Below are 24,903 nucleotides of genomic sequence, written 5' to 3'. Positions count from 1 at the left end.
AAAAACAAGGATATCTTTACAGTTGGTTCAACTCTAATTTTGTGTCTGTTACAGGAGAGTTTTAAACATGTCCTTATATTGTTTCACACGTTTCTCATTAAACTTACTAGTATTTTATCTTTGTTGATATTATAAAAGAGGCTTTTCTGTAACATGACATCTTCTCACTTGTTATTATTTGTGTGGATGGAGACTGTTGACTTAACTTTATATCCTGCTACATTACTGGAATTATTTTATATTTTGAATTAATTTTCTAATTAATTCTCTAGGGTTTTCCAGTTATGCAATTATATCATCTACAAATAGAGATAGTTCTACTTCTTATTGTATTGCTCCTCCTGCTTTCTCTCATCTAATGGCATTGGATAATGCCTTGAATATGATATTGAATAATAGTGGGGAGAGAGCACACCCTTCACTTGTTTCTGATCTTGGTGAAAAGCCTGGGGTGGGGTTTTTCTCCTTATAGTGAAGCAGAGTTACTGACCGAAAACTTCAGCCCAGTTTGTGAGAGAGAGAAGCACTTGTGTCCACCTCCCAGTCACGCCGGTGGTGGCCTGTGCCCACGTCCCGGTCACGCCGGTGGTGGCCTGTGCCCACCTCCCGGTCACGCCGGTGGTGGCCTGTGCCCACGTCCCGGTCACGCCGGTGGTGGCCTGTGCCTACCTCCCGGTCATGCCGGGGGTGCTTCAGAGGCCGTCAGGATAAGAGCACTGACTGTACGCAGCCCCTTCCTCCCCAGGAGCTAGGAGACTAGGATAGGTTATGCTTACATTTCTGGTTATAGCAGTACAGAGTACTATATATTGAGAATTTGGAAGATCGGGGTTGAAAGTAGAAAATAAAATACTTGCAATCTTACCACCACAAAATGATCATTACTAACATTTTGATGCATTTTCATCTAGTGTGTTTTCTCTATGAATATGCATGTACAGGGTTTATGTCAATTCATATCTGTATAGGCATATATATTTAAAGTCAGTGTCTCCCTCAGTCACTTGTAGTACTAAATCAGCCCTCCCTTTGAAAATGCCTATTAAACATTACGTAAATATAAATGATATGATCCTTAATATCGTAAGTGTTCCCATATCATTAATCATTTTTGAAAGATTTCATAATGGCTGCACAGTTTCTAAGAGTAAGTACCTTGATTTTGAAAGAAAATATATATATATATTTATTTTCAAGCCCCTCATTTCTTTTTAATGCCCTCACTAGTAAGAGAAATAAGTGACACTTGAGGCCATAAGGGGTAGGGAGAGAATGATGGTACTAAAGAATATTGAAATACCAAATAAAATAATGTCAAAGTTACCATAAAGCATTAACTATATACCTGTGAGTGCTGGGGAAGGAAAAGGAGGATGGAGAGTATTGAAGTTGAGGTTAGAGAAAACACAACGTGCTCAGAGCAGGCTGATGAGTCTGAAGGGGGGGGTGTGCCCATTGCAAGGACAGGGTAAACATTAGAGACTGAGAATGCACAGGGAACAAGGGGCATCATTGCAGAGCTGGAAGGGCTGGGCTGGGCTGGGCTGGGAGGCAAGAACTGGCTAGGAGCAGTTAGGGGCATGGGTGATCAGAGGGCGGGCGGTGGGCCCTTCTCCCTGATTGCTCTGGATAGGACTAAGTGCTAGGTTTGCCTTTGCTATGTCACATTTGGAATTTGAGTTTTTTTAACTTGATGAAAACCTTTTATTTCTCAATTAATGGTAAAAGGCTCAAAATATACATTCATAATTAAGGCCACCCTCTAGTTTTAACTGTTTTGTATTGAAGTGTAATCCATTTACTTATAAAACACCTTGTTGTTGGGTTATTTATTTATTTATTTATTTATTTTATGGGAAGTGGATAAGAGAGCTGGGGGCTAGGACAGAAGGCACATTTTAGGCACTGTTACTGATTTTCTTCTCTTAGTCTCAAAAGTTAGTAATTATGTTGAATGTTGCTCAGCAGCCTGTATGAGTAAACAGGTTATTTTGTTAATTAGCTGTTTAGTTGACTTTGGGGGAGCTATAAAAGACATATAATAAAGGATTCATTATTTTTCACATGTTTCAAGTATATTATTTTATTTTTTTTAGCTCTTATCTTCATTGTCAATGGGCATCTGTAGAAGATCTGGAAAAAGATAAGAGAATTCAGCAAAAGATTAAACGATTTAAGGCAAAGCAGGGCCAGAACAAATTCCTTTCAGAGGTATGAAATACCTGGTTAATTTTCAAAGTATTTACTTTATTTAAATGTTATGAATTTTGAATTTTATTAAGAAAAACTAGTTTGCCTCATTTGATACTGTTACTTGCATATTGGAAACTGGTTATTGCTAAAAAAAATTTGTAAACAGGAAATTTCTTATTCTTCCTGTTGCTTAGTCTAGAAGATACTGGTCCTTAAGATACTGTGTGGAAATATGATGGTATGATTACAGTCTTGTAATGAAAGTCCAGTTAGTAGATATTAAAAAATGTAAGTAGAAAAGAGTTCTATTAAGATTTAGCAGGTTAAAAACTCTAAGGTACACATTAAATACAAGTTCTAAGAAATAAAAGTTTATTTCTTTTGGGGAAGATATGAGGCAAACTTCTTTGTTCAAGTCAGTGCCTCATTACAGAAAGTTCACTCGACTAATTTTCACAAATGCTGTGCTGTGGTGTAGCAATTGGCATAATATCTTTGCGATCTCCCTTTATCTTGGGTTATCAGTTATGATGAGAAGGTAACCATACTTAGGGCACGGAAGAAAAATTCACATTTTTAAGAAGGGCCAAGTTTCCCCCAACATAGTCAACTACGTTTAAAAAAAGTGCTTTCACACACTGCTTCCTGGGGGCTCTGGACTGTTGATCACCAGTTTGGTTTCACTTACAGCCTCCAGTAGATTAAAACAAAACAAAACAAAACAAAACAAAGCCTTCACACTGAAAGATTAAACTTGCTGGTTTCTTAGTTTTCTTTTCCATTAAGGAGTTAACAGCATATAAAATGTAAGGAAGTGTGAAATTGATGCAAAATAATACCTGTTTAATAGCCAATTTCACACCCCCACCTCTATTTAGAGATAGGGGTGGGGGCCAGAAGAGTGGACAATACTTTATGTCATAAAATCCTTATAATCTCAGGTGACAAGTCTGTGTTCCCCTGGAATCTGATTTTCATGCAGATTTTACATTGTTTACAGGCAGATTGTAAAGTGTGTATTAGATGGTGGAGCAGGTGGTGGTGGCTTTACGGGACGTATGTCTGGATCACCACTTCCGTTATTCTGGGTTGTAGGCGTCTTTGCAGTACAGTAGGTAGCACTGAGGGGAAGGGAGGTGTGTGAATGTGACTCGCTCCTTACATCTTGTAGAATATTTAGGTGATTCTCTGAAAGGGCAGTTTCTAAGAAAATAATGGGAAGTTCCATTTTTCATGCCCTTCTTAATGAAAAGAAGGTTAAATGTCTGTGACATTGGGCAAGTTGAAATCATTTAGCTTCCTTTTAGAAAGAGACACCGTATGTTCTGCTGACCTTTTCTATGGATTAGTGGCAAGGAACAGGAAAGCATGTTATGTTAACTTACCCTCGCAGCCTTGGGTCCTGGTTCTGTTTATTAAATTTATTTGGGCTGTGTTTCCTGGAGTCAGATGCACTTTAGGGACATGTGCCTGGCCCTGGCTCTGTAGCTTGTCTGTGTGGGTCTGTCTTTGTGGATCACCTACACCAAGGTCAGAATACATTATTTTGCTAGTAACTTGTCAACTAGAATCTGAAGTTTTGACTTGAATGGAAGTATGAAAAGAGAATCCAAGTGTTAGCAGAAAAGGATAAAGGAGATTCCTCTTTCTCTTGCACGCGCATATACACACTCACACACCTGTTTGTCTATATTCCATAGATGGTCCTGGATTTAGGTTTTACATGCTAAGTTCTGACTACTTTTACATTCTTTGTTTCACCTTCCGCTTTCTTATAAGTCTGCTGCAACTAAAATCTCTGTTCAAGGAGATTATTGAAGCTGGAAATTGCATCATATGCATGATGGCATGCATCAATTATTCACCTGAAGGATAGAAATGTTTAGGAGTAAAGTTAAGGATTTAAATTCAGCAATGACAGCTTCTGTTTAAGAATGAGTTGTCGCCGAAACCGGTTTGGCTCAGTGGATAGAGCGTCGGCCTGCGGACTGAGAGGTCCCAGGTTCGATTCCGGTCAAGGGCATGTACCTGGGTTGCGGGCATATCCCCAGTAGGAGATGTGCAGGAGGCAGCTGATCGATGATTCTGTCTCATCGATGTTTCTAACTCTCTATCTCTCTCCCTTCCTCTCTGTAAAAAATCAATAAAATATATTAAAAAAAAAAAAGAAAAAAAGAATGAGTTGTCTTAAAACCAGCATTTGTCACCAAAACTAGTTACTAGAAAGTTTTAGTGCTTATGCCGTTAGGCATACACATATTGTGTGCCTAAATCTAGACTTGTTTGACAAAGCCAGTGCATTAATATATTGATATTTTAAATTAACTGAGTATTTCAATGTATTTTTTGCCTCGCTAATGAACTCTGTGTGAAGGCCTGAGTCAGTTGAAACATATTTTTGATTTTTGGTTTATAATTCACAGTTTAAAGCCCCCAAACCCAGTGTCTTAATGGAACAGTAGCCCAGAGAAGGTGTTATCCCTGAGCCTACTGTGATTGAACAGCTTATCTTTTCAAACTGTAATTCAGCGCATATGAAGTATCTCATATGTCCTTGCAAAGCATTTTCATGCAGTTATGTTACTGATAAATTAATTGATAGGAACACAATAATATGAATTTTGTTTCCTAACATCTGACTGACTTATTTAAAGTATGGCTTACCAGGGGTGGGCAAACTTTTTGACTCGAGGGCCACAATGGGTTCTTAAACTGGACCGGAGGGCCGGAACAAAAGCATGGACGGAGTGTTTGTGTGAACTAATATAAATTCAAAGTAAACATCATTACATAAAAGGGGATGGTCTTTTTTTTTTTTTTTTTTTTTTAGTTTTATTCATTTCAAACAGGCTGGATCCGGCCCGTGGGCCGTAGTTTGCCCACGGCTGGCTTAGACTGTAACTTCCCTTTGAGTCATATTGTGTATTTTTTAAAAAAATACGTGATAACTTTGCAAGCAAGCAGCATTACTTTCTTTTGTAAAAATTGTTAATATATTGGCTAACCTAATTATTTAAGCCTTATTTTTGTATCCCTAATACTTTTAACTAAATGCTCTATATTTGGTAGAAATAAATCATTAGAACCTTTAATGACAAGACTGTATTCAAATGAGGTACTAATATTGATTGACAAAGGCAACCAAATATCATAAACTCTGTTCATACTAAAATATGAAATTCACTGGTTTCAGTGTTTTTAGCTCTGGAATAACGTTCTCTAAATGATGCTGTAAGGCAGCAGACCACTCTGGGAGTTGTGAGATTCCAATAGCACGTACTGTGCATGGCTCTGGGTCTTTTTTGCAAGCTGTAGTTTCAAGAATGCTGAATGCATCGCATGCCATCAGCCTTTTGGATTGCTCATTAGTGAATTGTAATTTCACACTTCATTTAAAATATTCTTAAACATTCTCTCACAGTAAAAAGGTTTCACACAGTAATTAAAAGACCCAGTTAACAAAGTCTGAGAAGTCTGATTTCCTCATGGGGAATGATTTTGCTAAATTGTAGCATTTCAATTAATATAAAAGAATTTGCCAAATATAAATTTTGTGTTGCTGTGACCCAAAATATTACTGCTCGGTGAAAAGTGGAATAGTGTTTACTCTCAGGAATTACATAAACATTTTAAATTGTTTTTCCTTTGGTGCAGATTGAAGATGAGCTTTTTAATCCAGATTATGTGGAGGTTGACCGGATAATGGACTTTGCACGTAGCACAGATGACCGGGGAGAGGTAACAAAAGATCATTCGTATTAGGGGGCGGAGCTCAGACAGCTTATGTGTGTTTACAGACAGGGATCGTGGCCATCCTGGTCAGAGCCTTGGATCATGGCACACTTGGTCTAAATTTAACTGAAATTTATTGACTTACTATTAGTTTTATGACTTAATAATAGTGCTAAATGTGTTCATATGTAGTCTGGGAGCTTTTTAAAAGAAATCAATTTTCAATATGAAACAAATAAATCGACATTTTGCACAATTTCAGAATATAATCAATAAAAAGAATTCAACACGTTTCAGTATAAATCTGTTATGTAGCACAAAATTTCCTTATGCAATTAAGAGTACAGTTGTAGCAGAATGGAGTTTAATATCATTTAACATTGGACATACTTAGTGAAGTTGATGAACTTCATTTAATGTGGTGCACAGAGGATGTCAAATTAAGATCACATCAGTTACATGATACTTGACTTTTTTATTTTTTCTTATTTAGTTTTACTTGAAAAAACATGTTTTGTAATATATTTACATAGTACACCAAATGGATTTAACATCATAACCAGGTCAATGTACCTTAGTCCTGAAATGAAGGTCAACAAACCCAAACATTTTCTAGAGGAAAAGACAAAGGAAATTCCATTAATCTATATTACCCAAAATATTTTGCTCTCCAATCTTTTAGAACTCAAAACACATTATTTTTGTAAAAGATTTTTAAAATTGATTTTTGGAGAGAGAGAGAAACATTGTGTGAGAGGGGAACATCGATTGGTTGCCTCCTGCATGCCCCCTACTGGCGATTGATCCTGAAACCTGGTCATGTGCCCTGCTAGGGAATCGAACTGGCAACCTTTCAGGGCACAGTAGGATGCCCAACCAACTGAGCCACACTGGCTAGGACTCAAACACATTATTCCAAAGTGATTGGGTACAAACAGTATTTCTCCCTTTAAGAAAAAGGCAGAAATCCTAATAAACTCAAGCCTTTTATTATTTTTTAAGGAACTAACCAATTATATAAATATTAGAGGCCCAGTGCATGAAATTCGTGCAAGGGGCCTGGCCCTCGCAGCCGCCTCCGCCCTCGCAGCCCCAGCTTCATCCGGAAGGTCGTCCGGTCTAATTAGCATGCTACACTTTTATTATTATAGATATAGATATACTAAGATAATTTACTATATATGTCTGAATCAAATACCTGGTGAATGATTTGCACAGGCTCAAATTCAACTATTATTTACTAGATATTTATACTTTTTGGCTTTTGAACATTACTTATCAGTGACTTAAATAAAAATTAACTTGTTCTGATAATACTGCTCAATAATACTATTTCCAGTTTAGATTTGAGACTCTATAACTAGGGACTACTTTTAAAACTTCTACCCACTAAGTCTTACTGCTTCTTGGGTGGTGTCTGTTGACAAATGAGGTAGAGCACCCATTTCCTTTATACATCAAGTATTTTGGTCACATGAATACGATTCTGATTCCTTTAAACGTGTCCCAGCCTGTGACTCACTACCTGGTGAAGTGGTGCTCCCTGCCTTATGAGGACAGCACTTGGGAGCTGAGGCAGGACATCGATCAAGCCAAGATCGAGGAGTTTGAGAAACTAATGTCCAGGGAGCCGGAAACAGTGCGCGTGGTAAGAGTTGGCTGAGGGTAGGGGATTTAATTTGAAAATAGCATCGTGCGGTCTTTGAGAAACCACTAATGGGATTTACTATATTTGAAACAGGAGCGACCTCCTGCTGATGATTGGAAGAAATCGGAGAGTTCCAGGGAGTATAAAAACAATAACAAACTCAGGGAATACCAGTTGGAGGGAGTAAACTGGCTACTTTTCAATTGGTACAACATGTATGTAAAACGTGTTTCCTTCACTTTTAAAAAGGCCTATTGTTTTTTCCTTTGTAGTTATTGAAAATAGTGCTCAAATAAAACTTAATAACATTTAACTCTCTACTAAGATTATAATAAAACAGCAAACACTGGAAGTATGCTTACTATTTATTCAACAAATAATATAGAGGTTGATAGAAGTATGTAAAAGTAATTATTTCTTGGAAATGTACTTTACTGAAGCTAAGGAAAACATCTAAGATAGGCATTTGTGAGTATAGTAATATATGTTTTGTGGAAGAAAAAAAAAAGCAGTGACTAATATCTGTACTCATTAAACTTTCCTTCTTTTATTTCCTTCCCAAAGGCGAAACTGCATTTTAGCAGATGAAATGGGTTTGGGAAAAACTATCCAGTCCATTACATTTCTCTATGAGATATATTTGAAAGGAATCCATGGCCCTTTTTTAGTAATTGCCCCATTGTCCACAATCCCCAACTGGGAAAGGGAGTTCCGTACCTGGACAGAGTTGAACGTGGTTGTGTATCATGGGAGTCAAGCTAGTCGTCGGACCATTCAGTTGTATGAAATGTACTTCAAAGATCCCCAGGTAAAACATCACAGGCAGTTTTGCCTATGCTTAGTCTGTGCATTTTAAAACGTTGGGATTTAAAATGGATTCAGTGATTTGGGGGAAAGGTCTAGGTTTTGCAAAATTGAGAAATTTGCTTTAGGTTTCTTACCTAACTTATGATTGTATTATATTTCTGCATGTCGTAATTACAGCTTTTCATTTTTATAGCTTAATCATTTTGATTATTAGATTAAAAATAAATGAAATTTTTTACCTTGGATGATCAATGAAAATCACTTAATGTGTTGGTTTGCTAATTGGCTTTCTTTTGCAATTAAAAATGTAAATAGAAATAATATTTTGTTACATTTTTGCTGGAAATGAAAAATACTAGGCACGTAATTCTGAGTGACACAATGAATGAAATACGTCCAAAGGGAAGAGTTTATACTTTGGCTCTTAGCAATTACTGTGAATTTTCACTTTGCTAGTTACCTGTGTGCAATTATTCTGTGATGTTAACATTAAAAATTATTTGGTGAAGAAGGGAGAATAGTAATCCCTAAATTAGTTTTAAGCTCTAGGTAGTAAATGGGAGTTCTATGACTGGAAATAGGACAGAGATTTTTGTTTCACCTGTTTGTTTGCTTTAAAATCTGCCCTATAACTAATTAAAGAAGGGAAACATTGAAACTTGCTTTTTATATTTATCTTTAAATTTGGGAAATTATTATAACTTCTGTCCTAAGTGAATGTTTTTTGTTTTATTGCTTTAAAAATAAATAAGTTACAAAAGTAAAAGAAAGGTAAAACACTTTAAAAAGTAAAAAAGTTTTTTTTTTAAAGTTAGCTTAGTACACAATGCCTTTGGCCTTTCACCTTTCGGAGTCTGTGGGATGTGACTAGAATGGGCGCTCTTGGTGGCACTTTACTGTGTGTGGCTCTATAAGGAAATTGGATCAGAAATTTTACTAACAATTTTGTAACCTCCTTGAAAAAGGAAAGATTTTAAGGCCTTCTTATACCACAACAGCTTAAACCTCCGAAATATGTGTTATTTAAAATAAAGATGTCCCCAAAGGGATAAATCCATGTCTTACGTTCTTTATTCATCCTCAGAGTTGTTAATCTGTAATGCTAGATAATAATCAGAGTTCTTTTCGTAGGGTCGAGTGATAAAGGGGTCCTATAAGTTTCATGCCATCATCACGACCTTCGAGATGATTTTGACTGATTGTCCTGAGCTGCGGAATATTCCATGGCGCTGTGTAGTCATCGATGAAGCCCACCGGTTGAAGAACAGGAACTGCAAGCTGCTGGAGGGACTCAAGATGATGGACTTGGTCAGTGATCATTTGGTGATTCCATTGAACCCAAATACAGCTGTCGCTGGCTCAGCGTTCCCGCCACTCTGGGTTTGACTGATGCCTGGGGAGGGTGTTTGCAGAGTCTCTCAAATATTGTGATACATCCTCCCGCGTTTGTAGTTACACAAAAGTGGCTGCTGTCTTCCTGATTCTGACATTGTTGGCTGGTATTCCTGCACAGTGGTATCACAGCATACTATCGTCGTGATACTTTACCTAAAATGAGTTTCAAGTAATTGCTAAACAGTTCTCGGTGTTGGATGTATGGAAGTAGGACAGGGGAGCTGGTGAAAGAGCTCGTAAACAGGAGGAAATGTTTTAAAGAAATACCTGACTTGGTTCAGAGACAAAGTTAGAAATAGCATCTGTTAAAAAAAAAGTGATTGTGGTCTTTAAAACCAAGCCGACCCCTTTGCTAGTTTGAAATTTTTGAAGAGCAGAATAGGTTTTCATGTGCTGTCTCGTGTAGAAGAACTTCTTTTGTCTGCAACATGAGTCATGCAGGAAGCAGATGGGGAGACGCGAGCGCTGTTGATGCAGAGAACAGAAAGTCATGGGAGCTTTATCTGAGCCTGGGGATTTTAGGGAAAACTTCAGCTCTGGTGCGGAAAAAGCAGACCCTTAGGGGACTTGCAAAGCCGGGGCACTACACTGTTGACCTAATGACCCCAGGAAGAGACAAAATGGCAAGACACAGTTACCACCAGGACTGCAGTTCCAGGCAGGCTCCTCCGTGCGCATCTGAATCAGGGACCATTTTTTTTCTTGTATCTCCGCCTTTGTGCCTAATTCCTTTACTTTACATAGGGTGGGTGCAGAATTAGCTGCAGAGAGAAGTGGGAACATGGGTACCTAGAGAGGCTCTGGTTTTGAGAAAAGGCTTTTGTTCTGTTGTGTCACGGACTCCCCTTGCGTTCCTGCAGGAACACAAAGTGCTGCTGACGGGGACCCCGCTGCAGAACACCGTGGAGGAGCTCTTCAGCCTGCTCCACTTCTTGGAACCGAGTCGCTTCCCTTCAGAAACCACCTTCATGCAGGAGTTCGGTGATCTGAAAACAGAAGAACAGGTATTTCTCCCGTCTACTTTGTATTTTACTCATGCAAGTGAAGATGAACTCATGAAATGGCAAAGGAGTAATATTAAACTAGTGTAAAAAGGTAAATTATCTTAGTTTTGTCCCCCTGCCCTGTAGACAGGTGAGCTTTATATCTCCTTTCCTTGGAGAGCCCAGGTCTTCATGACAGAGGTTTTCTTGTCTGTCCATTTGCCCTCGTGAAGGGTTGTTGATGGGTAGAGGTGTTCGTGTAATTTGCAGAGGCTGCTGTGCTGTTCAGGTTGGTGGTTTTTCTAGGTCTGCTTTTGGGAATGTTGTGTACTTTTGGGGATAGTGTCAGAAGCCATGGAAATTTGTAGAGAGCTGCTTGCCTCCTGGAGTTTTGAGGTCTAGTCTTAATCTCTTCTGTTAAGTTCAAAGTGAAGTCCGTTTTTTTGTTTTACTTTTTTCCTAAAAACTCTCTGGTGTGCTGTCCCCTAGTGCCAGTCACCAGAAAAGGGGGCTGGAGGGAGACACCTCTGATGGCAGGACTGGCCACCTCCTGGCTTATTCGCTGTTTCTGGAAAGCAAGAGAACTCAAGCAGGGGCCCCGCCTCCTCCCGGACACAGTCTCTTCCCTCCCCCTCCTCATCGCCACCGCTCAGGACAAACAGAATTGAAAGGAAATGAGTAGATTTGGTTCTTTTCTGCTGTGTCCCTGTCAAGCCTCCTGGTTGAGTGGTCCATTTGGCATCAGATCGTTCAACCTTCATGCACTTCTGTTATGAAAACTGGAAGTTTCCTGCCTTTGTAACCTTCCTGGGCTTTTTAAAAATGGAATTTATTGGAGTGACATTGGCTAATAATGTTATACAGGTTTCAGGGGTACAGTTCTACAACACATCATCTGTATACTGTACTGCCTGTTCACCACCCCAAGTCAAGTCTCCTTCCATCCCCTTATTGGGCTTTGACACATGAAAGTGAACGGTAAACCAGTAGGATGATAATCCTGCTTTTTCTCATTAGGATTTGTGTTAAGGTGCAAGCAAGTCATGACATCAGTATTTACTTAAGGTCCTTTTTTAGGTGCAAAAACTCCAGGCTATTCTAAAGCCGATGATGTTGAGACGTCTCAAGGAGGATGTAGAAAAGAACTTGGCCCCCAAAGAAGAAACTATCATTGAAGTTGAGCTAACAAACATTCAGAAGAAGTATTACCGAGCCATCCTTGAGAAGAATTTTACATTTCTTTCCAAAGGTGGTGGTCAAGCTAACGTACCTAACCTTTTAAACACTATGATGGAACTACGCAAGTGCTGCAATCATCCGTACCTTATTAACGGTAAGCCTGGCTGTCGGTAAACTTATTTCATATCATTCAAAGCGCCAGAGATCCTTTCCTCCCTCCAGACTGAGGACTTTACAGGTTGTAGTCATCACTGTATCCTGACGCCTCAGTGTGGCTTTCACCCCTCCCTGTCCTCTGTGCTGCCTCCTTCTGTGGTGTCTGAAGGCAAAGACCATCGCCCCTGCCGGTCCCTCCCTGAAGCAGGACCTCACCTCATCTTTCTCCTGCATCCCTACATCTGTCTCACTCGTTGAAAGGAGGTGTTAGTGCTCCATGGCTTAAAAGTGTTCACAGTTAAGGAGAATTTAGCTCCTGAGATTTTCTTACTCTGTGTGTGTGTGTGTGTGTGTGTGTGTGTGTGTGTTGTTTTAATCAGAGGAGTTAGAGAGGAACTTTGGTGTGAGAGGCAGAGATTTATTGTCTGAAAACTTTGATCAGAGAAAATTTCAGTCTAGAGACCTTTAGCTCCAATTCCCTAAGAATGAGAGATTATTTTATGGCTTTGATAATAGTTTGTCCCTGTTGCTAATGAATACTTTATGCTCCTCCTGTCTTCTCACCTAAATTGATAGTGTTATATAACTGGCATGAGTACAAACCTGTATCATATACTTCCAAACATCATGAAAGGAATAAACATTTCATGCCTGTGTCGTGGACAAGACTTGGGAGAATACAAGAGCCTTCATTTTGTCGGGGGTTGAGATTAGGAAGCTGTTGGAAAGAGGTGGCGTGGAGACAGCCTACGGGGCTGGGAAGGATGTAGGCCATCAGGGTTAGAACCAGGAAGGGCCTTACGCTGATGTAATAACATGAGCAAAGAAAAGGAGTCAGGAAGACAAAGGGGAACTTGCCCGAAGTGTAAAGTCCATGCAAGCGACAGTGCGACGGCGAATGGAGACGTGCTGGGACCCTGATGTGGAAGCCTCGGTGCTGGGTGATGGGATTTATCTTTAGTCCGTAGGCATTGGAGGACCACAGCCAGCGTCTAAGCAGAGGGATGGTTAGAAATGCGATTCAGGATCATGAATCTGGCAACACCATATGAGACAGATGGGAGTCGGGAAAGATAGGCAGGTGCAGCAACCCGCTAGGGGTCTGGTGCTGTCGTCCAGGTGGAGTTCAGGTGGGCGAGGAGAGCTGATAGCCCACTCATGGGTGCTTGTGCTCGGTGACCATTGGCCAGCAATGCTGTTAGGTTCCTTTCCAGGGAGAAGGAACAAGCCTGCTTTGTCTCTGTCACAATCCGTGAGGCTCACGAGCAGCTCATTTAAAGAGCTCCTCTTCTTTTCTTCTTCCATAACTTACACTGTCAGCCGCCTCGGCTCCGGAAGGTCCTGTTACTACATGACACATGGCCCACCTGGGAGGCGGTCTCGGGGTGGCACCTGGGGCCATCGCTGTGGGGGACAGCAGCGCGTTTCCTTTTCAGACCCTGCTTTTAGCTTCGTCTTTTAAAGAGAGTATCATGTGTGATAATTATATGTTTTATGCCACCAACCTGCTAATCACCATGTGTTTAAGAGCCTGGATGGCCATTTATGGTGAGTGCCAGACAGCCTGTTCCTGAGTTGGGGAGATGGAGTTGGGGCTTAGGGCAATTGATGGTATGAGTAAAGACACACACACCCTTTTGCTTTTAATATCTGGTGACAAGAAAATGAGGGGAAGTCGCCTCCAAAGGGAAAGAAAAAGTGCTCACAAAAGGGATAAAATGCTGCCAACAGGGTGTGTGGGGAAGGATGATCTCAGTGAAGGTTGCCAGGTCTCCACTCCCAGTTCCACTGAGTTTACCTTGTTTGGTTACATGCTAATGCATGCATTGAGCATTGAGAGGCGGGGGAAGGGGGGAGGGGGTGCCGGGGGGTGTTCTCTGTAGCTGATGCTCTCTGGGTCACCCTCTATCTCTAATTGTTTGCCAGAGGCTCTTAGGACTTCTGAGGCTTGCATCTGTGGCAGTTGTTCCAACTGGTCACACCTTGAGCTCAGCATCTCTGTCCTTAATTTATGAAGTGTCTGTTAAGCAGGTATACTTATATGCCTTTATGTTGAGAAATTGTACCCCCAAAATACACACACACAGGCACACACATACACACATTAGGTGTCACAACTTCACAGGTGCCTTCTGTAGGTCTGTGTTTCACAGAGGTGGCTCCAGGCCAGTGCTGGCCACTCCATCCACAATCTGGAGTGGAGAAAAGACTGACACAGCGCCCCCCTCCCCCCCCCCCCACACACACACGTTTGCTGTGCAGATAAAGGAGGTTAAATTGAAAGTTGTGTCGGTGGTGGCAGAGTAAAGCAGCCCTAATCAAACTAACGCTCAGTTCAATAATTACGCACAATGTTTCTGAAGATGTGGGAAACAGAAACAGCTATAAGGGGTAACATAAGTAAAGCAGGAAAAAAATTGGGAGTGATGGTAGCACACAAGTTAAATATAAAAGAAATGTTTGAATGTGCGTTAAGTGCTTACGTGGTTGGAGCAATGTTCGGTGCACTGTAAACACTCAGAGTGTTGCTAGTTGTTTTTTCTTGCTAAAAGTTAAGCAGGTAACTGAGTAACATAAATGGTAATACTATTTTGGGTCCACGCTTTATTAGAATGGAATGTTCAATTTTAGGTTCACTATATGAGATAAAAATAATGTTGAAAACTTGGTCAAGGTCCCCTAATGGTTAGGGGTGACTTGAGATGGTTATTGTTACTGTTGGGGGTAGGAGGAGTGTAGAGAATCGTGAGCAGGAAGAAAACAAGACTGAAGCTAAGATGCCGGAATGCATTTCAGAGAGAAAATAGTAACTTGTTTTTTTTAATCTTCAAAAGAAAATAATTTCTTGTTTGGTTTTGGCTAACATAGTAGATGACATTGCAATTACTTCCCTTACAGTGCCTGCCTATTAGAGTGGAAAGTCTTCCACACTCATTTCAAGAATGTCTTTGATACACATACACACACATTTTTAATTGTAGTATGATTGGTACCTTAATTTGAAACAGTGCCAACAAATTACATATTTTGGCTTCTCAGTTCATTTTCCGATTGATATTTACAACTAACTTCAAGGTAAATCTAACAGATGAACTTGAGAATTTGTCTGTGACATCAGAATGTAGAAGTTGCCTCCCTCACCTACACCTTCCTATGCCCCTTTCCTTTAGTCTAGCCGTAATAAATCCAGTGCCAATAGGGAATCACACAGAGAATATGTTTGCTGATGTTTTAAAATGAAGTATTATTAGTGTAAAGTAGCTGCCACTTAAGAACCAGAATTCAAAGACCTGAATTGATTGGTTCAGTCAATAGTAGCTTTTATCAGGTAAGAAAAGAATATATTTTAAAATTTTTTGAATATATTTTAATTTTGATTATTCTTCATAAGATGAGAAATTACTGAAAAAAGGAGAAAAGTTATTTTTTCATCTCTGCATAAATTTAAGATGAAAAATAATAAATTTCTCTACTAAATTGAATTATTTGTTTTTTAAAATTTTTTACTAAAATTATCCAAACATGTCTAATATTTACTTTGTCAAAAATGATTACTTCATTTTTGAAATCTATTCATTGACCATTAACTTGTTTTAAACTAAAGCTATAAAAAATAATCTTAATGTGGACAAAATAACTATCCAAATATCAAAAGAGTAAGACTTCTGTCTTCCTGAGTTGCAAAGAGCTTATAATATATTATCACAAGAACAAACTTGTAACAACACCTAATGTAGTATGTGGACTTACGTCTATTTCTGCTGTCTGCCGAGAATCTTCTTGTCCTGAATATAGAACCTACATTTCTAAAATTTATGTTTTGAAAAAGTTACTGAACTTTATTCAAGAACCTGCCTGTTGCTACTGTTCTTAAATAGCATTTTGTTTCTTACATTTTTTTCTAGTAAAACCTTTGCCCTTCTTTTTTTTCACGTGGAGGAAAATCCTGCCTATTAGCCTGTCACTGGTGTGGAGAGGGGAGTGAGCGGCTGGCATTTCCTGCCGGTCCCCCTAGTAAGCAGTAACAGTGTGCTTTCCAGGAGGCCTTGGAGCTTGGGAAAGGCATTGAGTGGCTGTAATTGGCTCTCAGTGAGATTCTTGGTTGATTAATTATTAACATGCGTTATTTGTGCCCACGACCATGTCATAACTTAATTTGAACAAGGCCCTTAAATGGAAAGAGGGGCCACATTTGCTGCGTCGGCCGCCCTGACGGAAGGACCGACCGTCCGAGTGGCTTGGTGGCCTACCTCACCTAACCTTTCAAATCCTCCGAGGCTGTGTATCCCCTTCAGGCGCACAGTAGTTAGTCCACATGTTTACAACCAGGGGTAACAAGAGTAGTTTACAGTTTCTGACACGGTTTAAGGAGGGAACCAATCCCATTAGATGGGTTTGTTGGTTTGTATTTCCTAGAGAATAGGTGGCCGCATCCCGTCCTGAGGGGGAGGAGCTGAGCAGGCGGCCATGCCCTGATTAACCCCCGGGAGGGGAGGAGGCCCGACGAAGCTGCCTAATTCTAGTTAAGCCACCTAAGCAGTAGGAGCCTTAGCCTGCTGCTCCCAGGATGAGGGTGGGTTTGGGGCAGGGAAGGAGGTGTGACCAAGATGTCATTCTCTTGAGGCTTCTCTCTCTGATGCCCCCCAAATTTTTGAACAAACAGAAATCTACATGGGGCTGTGATGAAAAGAGGGTTAGGCATAGAAATCTTACATGAACCAGGTATATTTTATTTTTCAAAGCTTTTTGAGCTTTGAATAATTCAAGATTGAATTGTTGTCCCTTATGAAATTAGCAGGTGAGAATGACTGTGGAAGGAGATTATAGGAGAAAATGTGTGCTACCCCCTAAAAAAAAAAAAAGTCCCTAAAAAATATCCTGAACAATGAATTCCCTTCTGTGGCAGCCCTTTGGGCTGTGTTATTGTACAATTATAAATACAAACTGCTGCCCGTACACTGTAATTGTTAGAATCCTATCTGCTTGTTTCTTGGTTTCAGAACAGATTTTGTTGTGTGTTTATATTCAGCCAGTAAACAGGTCTTTGTTTCTTCAGCCATTTAGGTTCCACATTTTCTGTAGGTACCTGGCCCTTGGCTTGTTTCTGCCACTTCTGGCCTGACAGTCTGTTGTTGAAATTCTGTTTCTACAATCAGCACACATTTGTTTGTTGTGGAAAATGTGGTTTTTCCCTCCCAATGCCTAAACGTGTTGTGCTGAAAACTTTGATCCCTTTTATGCTTTCCCGGTTTTGTGTAGACCGAACTTTGAGGGAGGGGGTGGGTTCGTGTTCGTAAACATGAGCGCGGTGGTCCGGTTCCCACAGTTTGCCGAGGGCTTTGAAAGCTAGTTCATTGTTTTCAGTAATAAAAACCTTTTACTGTATTCATGTTATGCTGTCCAATCTCTGCAGGTGCTGAAGAGAAAATTTTGGAAGAGTTTAAAGAAACACACAATGCAGACTCTCCAGATTTTCAGCTCCAGGCGATGATCCAGGCTGCTGGCAAGCTAGTGCTGATTGACAAGCTGCTGCCAAAACTGAAGGCTGGTGGCCACAGGGTGCTTATCTTTTCCCAGATGGTGCGCTGCTTGGACATACTGGAAGACTACCTCATTCAAAGACGGTGAGGCCCTGGCTCCGTAAGAATAAAAAGGAAATTCAGAAGTGCCCTTGCACAGGGCTCGACGCGGTTCACCTTGGAGTGATACCTGTGCTGAAGGGGGTGGGGTCGGACATCACATCTCTCTTTTTTTGTTTTTTTTAAAAATATATTTTATTGATTTTTTACAGAGAGAAAGGGAGAGAGATAGAGAGTCAGAAACATCGATGAGAGAGAAACATCGATCAGCTGCCTCCTGCACACCCCCCACCAGGGACATGCCCGCAACCCAGGTACATGCCCTTGACCGGAATCGAACCTGGGACCCTTCAGTCCGCAGGCCGACGCTCTATCCACTGAGCCAAACCGGTTTTGGCCACATCTGTTTTTTAAAGGCTATGGATGTACGCGGCAGGCGCTCTGTGTAATGGCTGCTGTAGGTCTGCGCGATTTTGTGGACAATTTTGTTTCCCGTTTCTTTCATTTGACCGGGGGAGACTGGTTCTGACCTAAAATTGAAATTGTTTGTTATTTTACTGTTGGAGGTGTCAGCTATTTTTAGAGGTTAGATGTTTCAGTGGAGAGGAAGTAAAATAAAAATGTAATCTCTGGGCATTCGAACCAGTTGTGTGAAAAACAACAAAACCCATTTGCTCTGAAATTGCTTCTCATACATAATATCATCGTTAATCTATATCCCAAATTGTATTACTGTCTTAGAAGTAAAAGAAAGGAGCAGGTGTATTGTAGCGGTCTGTCAGGCCTCCTTGCTCATACTGACCTCTTCCAGGTACCCGTACGAAAGGATCGACGGCCGAGTGAGAGGCAACCTGCGCCAGGCAGCTATTGACAGATTCTCCAAACCTGACTCGGATAGGTTTGTTTTCCTCCTGTGCACTCGGGCAGGCGGTTTAGGCATTAATCTTACTGCTGCTGATACCTGCATCATCTTTGATTCTGACTGGAATCCCCAAAATGACCTCCAGGTAAACGTGCAAGAGAATCTTCCCGATGCCTTTTTTTTTTTTTTTTTTAAGCCATTCTGCTGTGACGGAGAATCCCCGTCAAACCAATAAATTAAAGTCATCTAGTCAGTCAGGCAGTATCCCATGATGGGGGCAAATGAACCAACTAGTAATCAATTTATTAATAATGTAAAAGCAGTTCCTTTGTGTGTTAACCCTCTTCAAAGCCGCACTGACGACGGAGCCTTTCTTTCTTGGTAGCCATCAGTTCCCCTTTTCTTCCAGGCCCAGGCAAGGTGTCACAGGATAGGACAGAGCAAATCCGTGAAAATCTACAGGCTGATCACACGAAATTCTTATGAAAGGGAGATGTTCGACAAGGCGAGTCTGAAGCTCGGCCTGGATAAAGCTGTGCTGCAGTCCATGAGCGGAAGGGAAAACGCCGCCAACGGGGTACAGCCCCCCGCGCCCACCCCCTTCCCTTACCCGGCTCCCGGCCGGATGTGGCTCATAGTGAGACATGCTCCAGCATCAGCTTGTTCTCCAAGCTCAGTATTTCTTTTAAGCACTATTTCCACCTTGCATGTCCTTGTTGGAAGTTAGGTTTATCCTCCTCTTTGAGGAAAAAAAAATTGTTTAGACTAAAAACATTTCAACTCTATATTATTTTAAATTATCTCTCTAACACAGGTGCAACAGCTTTCCAAGAAGGAAATAGAGGATCTTCTGCGAAAGGGAGCCTACGGTGCGCTCATGGATGAGGAGGACGAAGGGTCTAAATTCTGCGAAGAAGACATCGACCAGATCCTCCTGCGGCGAACCCACACCATCACCATCGAGTCTGAAGGGAAGGGCTCCACCTTTGCTAAGGTGCGAATCAATCGGAAGAGGCCGGCTTTCTACAGACGTTTAATAGAGTCCGCACGCAGCACTCTGTGAAGTGCTCCGGAGTTGCACACGGAACATTTGCCTTCTTATCCCGAGTCTAGAAATTAATTAACTCCCTGTGGAGCTCCTCATGCGTAAAAGCTCCTTTGTTTGTGTTTTGGGTCCTGTTCTATCATATGGCACCGGTGGTCACTCTCACCTTGGCCTCAAAGCTGCTTCCCGGCTCCCAGGCTAGACCTTTACCTGTGGCCTTGACCCCAGCCTCTCCACTTCTTGAGATCTGATTGCTGACGTAGCCTCTGCAACAACCCGGTCACTCCCATCTGCCTTCCCCTCCAGCTTCAGTGCCATAACTCTGCTTTCAGAGCTGGAATCCACACAAGCGTCATTCGTACCAGTTGTCTCGCTGCGCCCCTTTCTACTTCTTTTTCAACCTCCAGCTGCACCCTCCCCCCACCTCCTCATCAGACCAGCTCCGGCAAAGGTCACCACTCAGAGCCACTCCAGCAAGCGCCCCCCTGAGGCTTCCCCTGCATATTGACCTACCTGCCCTTCCACACCCAGGCCCCACATACACTTATTTTCAGTAGCTTTATTGAAGTGCAACTTGCTGACCATAACATTCACCTTGGCCTTATTTACAGACTCGTGTAACTATCACCATCACCCCAGGAAGATCCTGAGGCCCATTAACAGTCTTGTCAAGCGTGCATGCGCGCGTGTGTGTGTGTGTGTGTGTGTGTGTGTGTGTGTCCCGCCAAATCCTTGGTAACCACTAATCTACTTTCTGTCTCTATAGATTTGCCTGCTCTGGACATTTTAGATACATGGAATCATGCAACCTGTAATTTGTATCTGGCTTTACTCACTCAGCACAGTGTTTTGAGGGTCATCTGTGCTATAGCCCAGATCAGTACTTGCTTCTCATTGCTGAGCCGTGCTCCATTATATGTCTGTGCCTCATTTACCAGTGGATGGTGGACACGGGTTGTTTATTTATTCACTAGTTGATAGTGAAATTTTTGGTCGTTATGAATAATGTTGTTTTGAACATTTGCATACAAGTTTCCGTGTGGACATATGTTTTTGTTTCTCTTTCGTGTATACCAGGAATGGACTTGCTGGGTCATGCGTTAGCTCCATGTTTAACCCTTGAGGAACCTACCAGACAGTTTTCCTAAGTGAACATACTGGTACCTTTGCTTTCCGACTGGCAGCGTTTTTAGGATTCTAGTTTCTCCACAGCCTCAGCAACACTTTGTATTGTCTGGCGCTTTGATGACAGTCGTGTGCGTGAGTGGGATGTGAGAGCCTAATGGGTTAGAGCCGCATTTCTCTGATGCCTGGAGCATCCTTTGCTTGTGGCCCTTGTGTATCATCTTTGAAAAAATGTTCTAATTCTTTGCTCACCTTTTGAGTTATTTGTCTTTTTATTCTTGAAGCTTAAGAATTCTTTATATATTCTGGATAAAAGTTCCTCATCAGATAATACAATTTGCAAATATTTTCTTTTGGTCTTTTCTTAATGGTGTTTAATTTTAATGAAGCCCAATTAACCCCCCCTTTTTTTCTTTTATTGTATTGTTTGTGCTTTTGCTGCATTGTCTAAACTGAAGTTAACAAAGGTTTGTCGTCTTCTCAGAGTTTTATAGTTTTCACACTTACATCCAGATCCGTAACCATTTGAGTGAGTGTTCGTGTGTGGTGATGTTGTAAGACCAGTTCCACCTCCTTTCTTGTGCATGTGGCCATCCAGTCATCCGGCTCCTCCTTCTCTGGGCTCTGTGGTCCAGCACCTCCTCCCTCCTGTCTCTGCCTACACATACACACCTGTTCGTTCACCTGATAACACCATTCAGAGGCCAAAGTTGGATGCTGCCGTCTTTCCTGGCTTCCTCCTTCTCCTTCATGCTTCACATTCAGCTAGGCTCTCACTCCTTCCAATTTACCTTTTAAAGAATCTTTGTCTGTTTCTGTTAGAACTGTCTTCAGTTCTTCATTATTTCCTCCCTAAACTACAGTAGCCTGTTCTACCCCATTCTACCCTCCACACTCCGACAGCAGTGCCTTTGCCTGTGGTGCTGTCCGTGGTGATGTCCCCAAGCAGAGTTGCTGTTTCCTCAGGATAGAGGTGGGACTCTGTTTACAGGAAACGCAAGGCCTGCCTTACTAGCCTGCTGTTTGGCTTACTCTTCTTTTAAAAAAAAATATATGTTGTTACTCATGTCAGAGGGGAAGGGTGAGGGAGAGAGATAGCAACATCCATGATGAGAGAGTATCACTGATCGGCTCTGCCTCCTACACAGCCCCTACAGGGGATAGAGCCTGCAATCTGGGCATACGCCCTGACCGGGAATCGGATTGCAACCTCCTGGTTCATAGGTCGATGCTCAACCACTGAGCCACGCCAGTGGGGCTGGCTTACTCTTGATTCCCCTCACCCCCGGCCACAGGACACAGCACCTCTCTTCTCCTCTGTGCTGTGAGCTTTCAACAGTCTGTTCCAGGCATCATTTTCTAGAGAGCCTCTTCTCCCTTCCTAGCAATGCCCTCCCTGTCCCTTCCCCCCACCTGAACCTGGTTAGGGCCTTTCTGTGTGCATCCGTCACATCTGTACATACCTTTGTTACCTATGGTTTAGTGTGCTGCACGGTCACCTTTTCTTTCCTGATCTGCCTCACCCCTGGCCTGTGAGCTACCCGAGGGGTGGTCTTCGTCCCGGGGCCATCGATGGTGGCATCTGGCACACAGTGGAGGAAGGCAGACATGTTTGAGTGAATGGATAGACGGGAGCTACTCTGCATCTTACCTCTGAGGAAAGCGTCTCAAAGTAACACATATTTTCCCCCTTTTAGGCCAGTTTTGTTGCATCTGGAAATAGGACAGATATCTCCCTGGATGACCCAAATTTCTGGCAAAAGTGGGCTAAGAAAGCCGAGTTGGATATCGATGCCTTAAATGGGAGGGTGAGTGAGAAGTTCCATTCACTCCCTATCTGATCTAACCCCAGGCCGCTCTGATAGAAGTTTCAAGTGTGTCTGCCGTCTGTTTTAGAATAACCTGGTCATCGACACCCCGAGGGTGAGGAAGCAGACCAGGCTGTACAGTGCGGTGAAGGAGGACGAGCTGATGGAGTTCTCGGACCTGGAGAGCGACTCGGAGGAGAAGCCCTGCGCGAAGGCCCGGCGGCCGCAGGACCGGTCCCAGGGCTACGCCAGGAGCGAGTGCTTCCGGGTGGAGAAGAACCTGCTCGTCTACGGGTAGGTCGGGCCTGTGGGAAACGGACTTTTACTTTAAAAATAGTTAGAATTCCAGTGGGCGTAGGAAAGCCGTATCTGCGTTTGGATTTCTGTGGCTCCCGTAGTCAGGTGAACTCTGCAGCGACTGCGCGCTCCACGTTGCTCAGGTCCTCGAGGGTTTGAAGGAGCCCGAGTTTGTCCCTAAGGAATTAGGTCAGATCCCAGTTTACTTTTGATTATTAATAACTCAGAACAAAGTCTCAGAATTACGGCGTCTTTTCTCCTTTGGCTTCACATGAAATTTACTACCACAGTAATCTTTTTAACACTTTTCTGTTATAAAAATTTGTTAAAGGCAATGATCTCACTTACGAAGCTCTCCAACAGATGGTCATTTCAGGTCTCTGAAGGTGTCAGCTCTGCGTCCCTGTGGCACATCTCCCCCCAACCCCCCGCCCCCCGTCCCCCGCCCCGTGCCTTGCAGGGCGAGGTGCTTAGTAAATAGTAAGAGGTCTCTAGCCTATTGTGAGATTGGAGGCAAATTCCACTCAAGTACAAAACCGCCACCAAAACGGCATTTCTATACATCTGACAATATCCTGTCTTCGATTGCTTTTTTCCAGTGAGTCATCATTAGTTACAGAATAAATACAAACATTCTGTTTCACGTAGCATACAGGGCTCTGGCCTAGCCCTTCCCATGGGCAGTCCAAATTCCTGTGAGGGCAAACCTCTTCGTCTCCTTCAATGGGCCGCACTCTGTCTCATCTCTCTTCCTGTTGCCTAAAGCCAGCCCCTTCCACCATCTCTCCCCCCCCCCCCCCCCCCACACACACACACGCAGGCTTGAGCTGCCCAACCCCTCCTGTCCTTGGCATCCAGGGTAGGCGTCCCCTTGGCACCCTGCACCAGAAAGTCTGGTCTGTACTTTCCACCACATTCAGGAGCATGTTGGTTTATGACGACGTAGTGGCGGCTTCTCCTGTTAGACACCCAGCTAGCAGCTCAGGGCTCTCGGGGCAGAGTGCAGTGCGGCAGACACAGTGAGTGCAGAGTCAGTGGTTGTGGAATAAATGAAGTTCAACGAAAGCTCATCCTGTGTGTGGTCGCTGGGTCCCTTCTCCTATTGCTGGTGTAAGCTGTGTACCCTTTCCTGTCAGTCCTCACACAGCTGAGAGACTCTCCACCCAAGCCCTTTGCACCTACTTCCATGTTTCAGCTGAATGATCTAAGTTGAGAATTTTGCCGGTAGCTTTAGAAATGGAGCATATTAATAACTTTTGAAGCTAAGAAGTATCCTTAGGGCATACTGTATTTTAGTGAAGCCCTTCCCTCCTCCCATAGGCATCACTAGGTATTGAACACCTACTATGTGCTGGGCACTGTGCTAGGATATTCTCAGACACCAGGGACACAGCTGTGAGCAGGACAGTCACAGCCCCACCTCAAGCAGGCAGGTGAACAGCAGAAAGCAGTAAATGGCTTGGCTGGGAGCTCTGTGCAAATGGAGTATAAAAGCATGTCTCCTCTTCTTTAAGACACAGCACAGGTATTCTCTCTCTGCCTCTGGGGTTCAGGCAATAGAAGGAGGAATTCCACAGAAGGTGATGTGTATAGTCTGTGACTGGATGGATATCTTGAATGAGCCCGGGTAATGGGGAGTGTTGGACCTTGAGTGGGGGGAGAAGAGGGTTTCTGGCAGGGAGGGCAGTGTATCCAAAGGCCTAGAGGTGAGGGCCAGCCTTGCAATTTGGGGGCTGAGAGAGGTTCATAGAAGCCAGAGGGGAACAAGCCAGGGCGAGAGGCAGGGCGTTCTGGGCGTGCACTGTGCTTCTCAGCTGAGACTCCACCAGCGGGAAGGAGGCAGCTAGGGGCTCGGTCAGCGGTACTCTGGGGAGGCACAGCTCCGACCGCATCTGCTTGTCTTTTGTCCGTTCTCACTCCACAGCACATGGGAGAAAGAGCACAACCACTGGGTTAAACCCGAGACTGTAATCCTAAATAGACAGTTCAGCCCCTGCCATGTGCTATCTGCCTGGTTCTAGCCACAGTCCCTTCTCCACCCGTTTCACATGAGGACCTGAGCGTTGGCGGGACATTTCTCCTGTGCGTGCTTTT

At 42.6% G+C, this 24,903-nt stretch overlaps 1 protein-coding gene across 5 annotated transcripts in view; it reads left to right on the top strand.

Moving 5' to 3' along the window:
* CHD7 (chromodomain helicase DNA binding protein 7) overlaps positions 1 to 24,903 on the top strand; it is a 183,428-nt gene that overhangs the window by 133,789 nt on the left and 24,736 nt on the right. For all 5 annotated transcript variants that reach the window (XM_059673112.1, XM_059673114.1, XM_059673110.1 and 2 more), the window contains exons 8-21: positions 2,097 to 2,211; positions 5,848 to 5,931; positions 7,436 to 7,573; positions 7,667 to 7,788; positions 8,138 to 8,381; positions 9,512 to 9,688; positions 10,636 to 10,779; positions 11,836 to 12,091; positions 17,507 to 17,717; positions 18,484 to 18,679; positions 18,944 to 19,111; positions 19,349 to 19,528; positions 22,402 to 22,512; positions 22,601 to 22,806. In XM_059673112.1, the coding sequence (XP_059529095.1) occupies positions 2,097 to 2,211; positions 5,848 to 5,931; positions 7,436 to 7,573; positions 7,667 to 7,788; positions 8,138 to 8,381; positions 9,512 to 9,688; positions 10,636 to 10,779; positions 11,836 to 12,091; positions 17,507 to 17,717; positions 18,484 to 18,679; positions 18,944 to 19,111; positions 19,349 to 19,528; positions 22,402 to 22,512; positions 22,601 to 22,806 (2,352 nt within the window). The remainder of the gene's footprint in view (positions 1 to 2,096; positions 2,212 to 5,847; positions 5,932 to 7,435; positions 7,574 to 7,666; positions 7,789 to 8,137; positions 8,382 to 9,511; positions 9,689 to 10,635; positions 10,780 to 11,835; positions 12,092 to 17,506; positions 17,718 to 18,483; positions 18,680 to 18,943; positions 19,112 to 19,348; positions 19,529 to 22,401; positions 22,513 to 22,600; positions 22,807 to 24,903) is intronic.

The sequence above is a fragment of the Myotis daubentonii genome, chromosome 17, assembly GCF_963259705.1.
Source record: "Myotis daubentonii chromosome 17, mMyoDau2.1, whole genome shotgun sequence".
In the NCBI taxonomy this organism is placed as follows: Eukaryota; Metazoa; Chordata; class Mammalia; order Chiroptera; family Vespertilionidae; genus Myotis; species Myotis daubentonii.
This window is presented reverse-complemented; position numbering and strand designations above follow the sequence as displayed.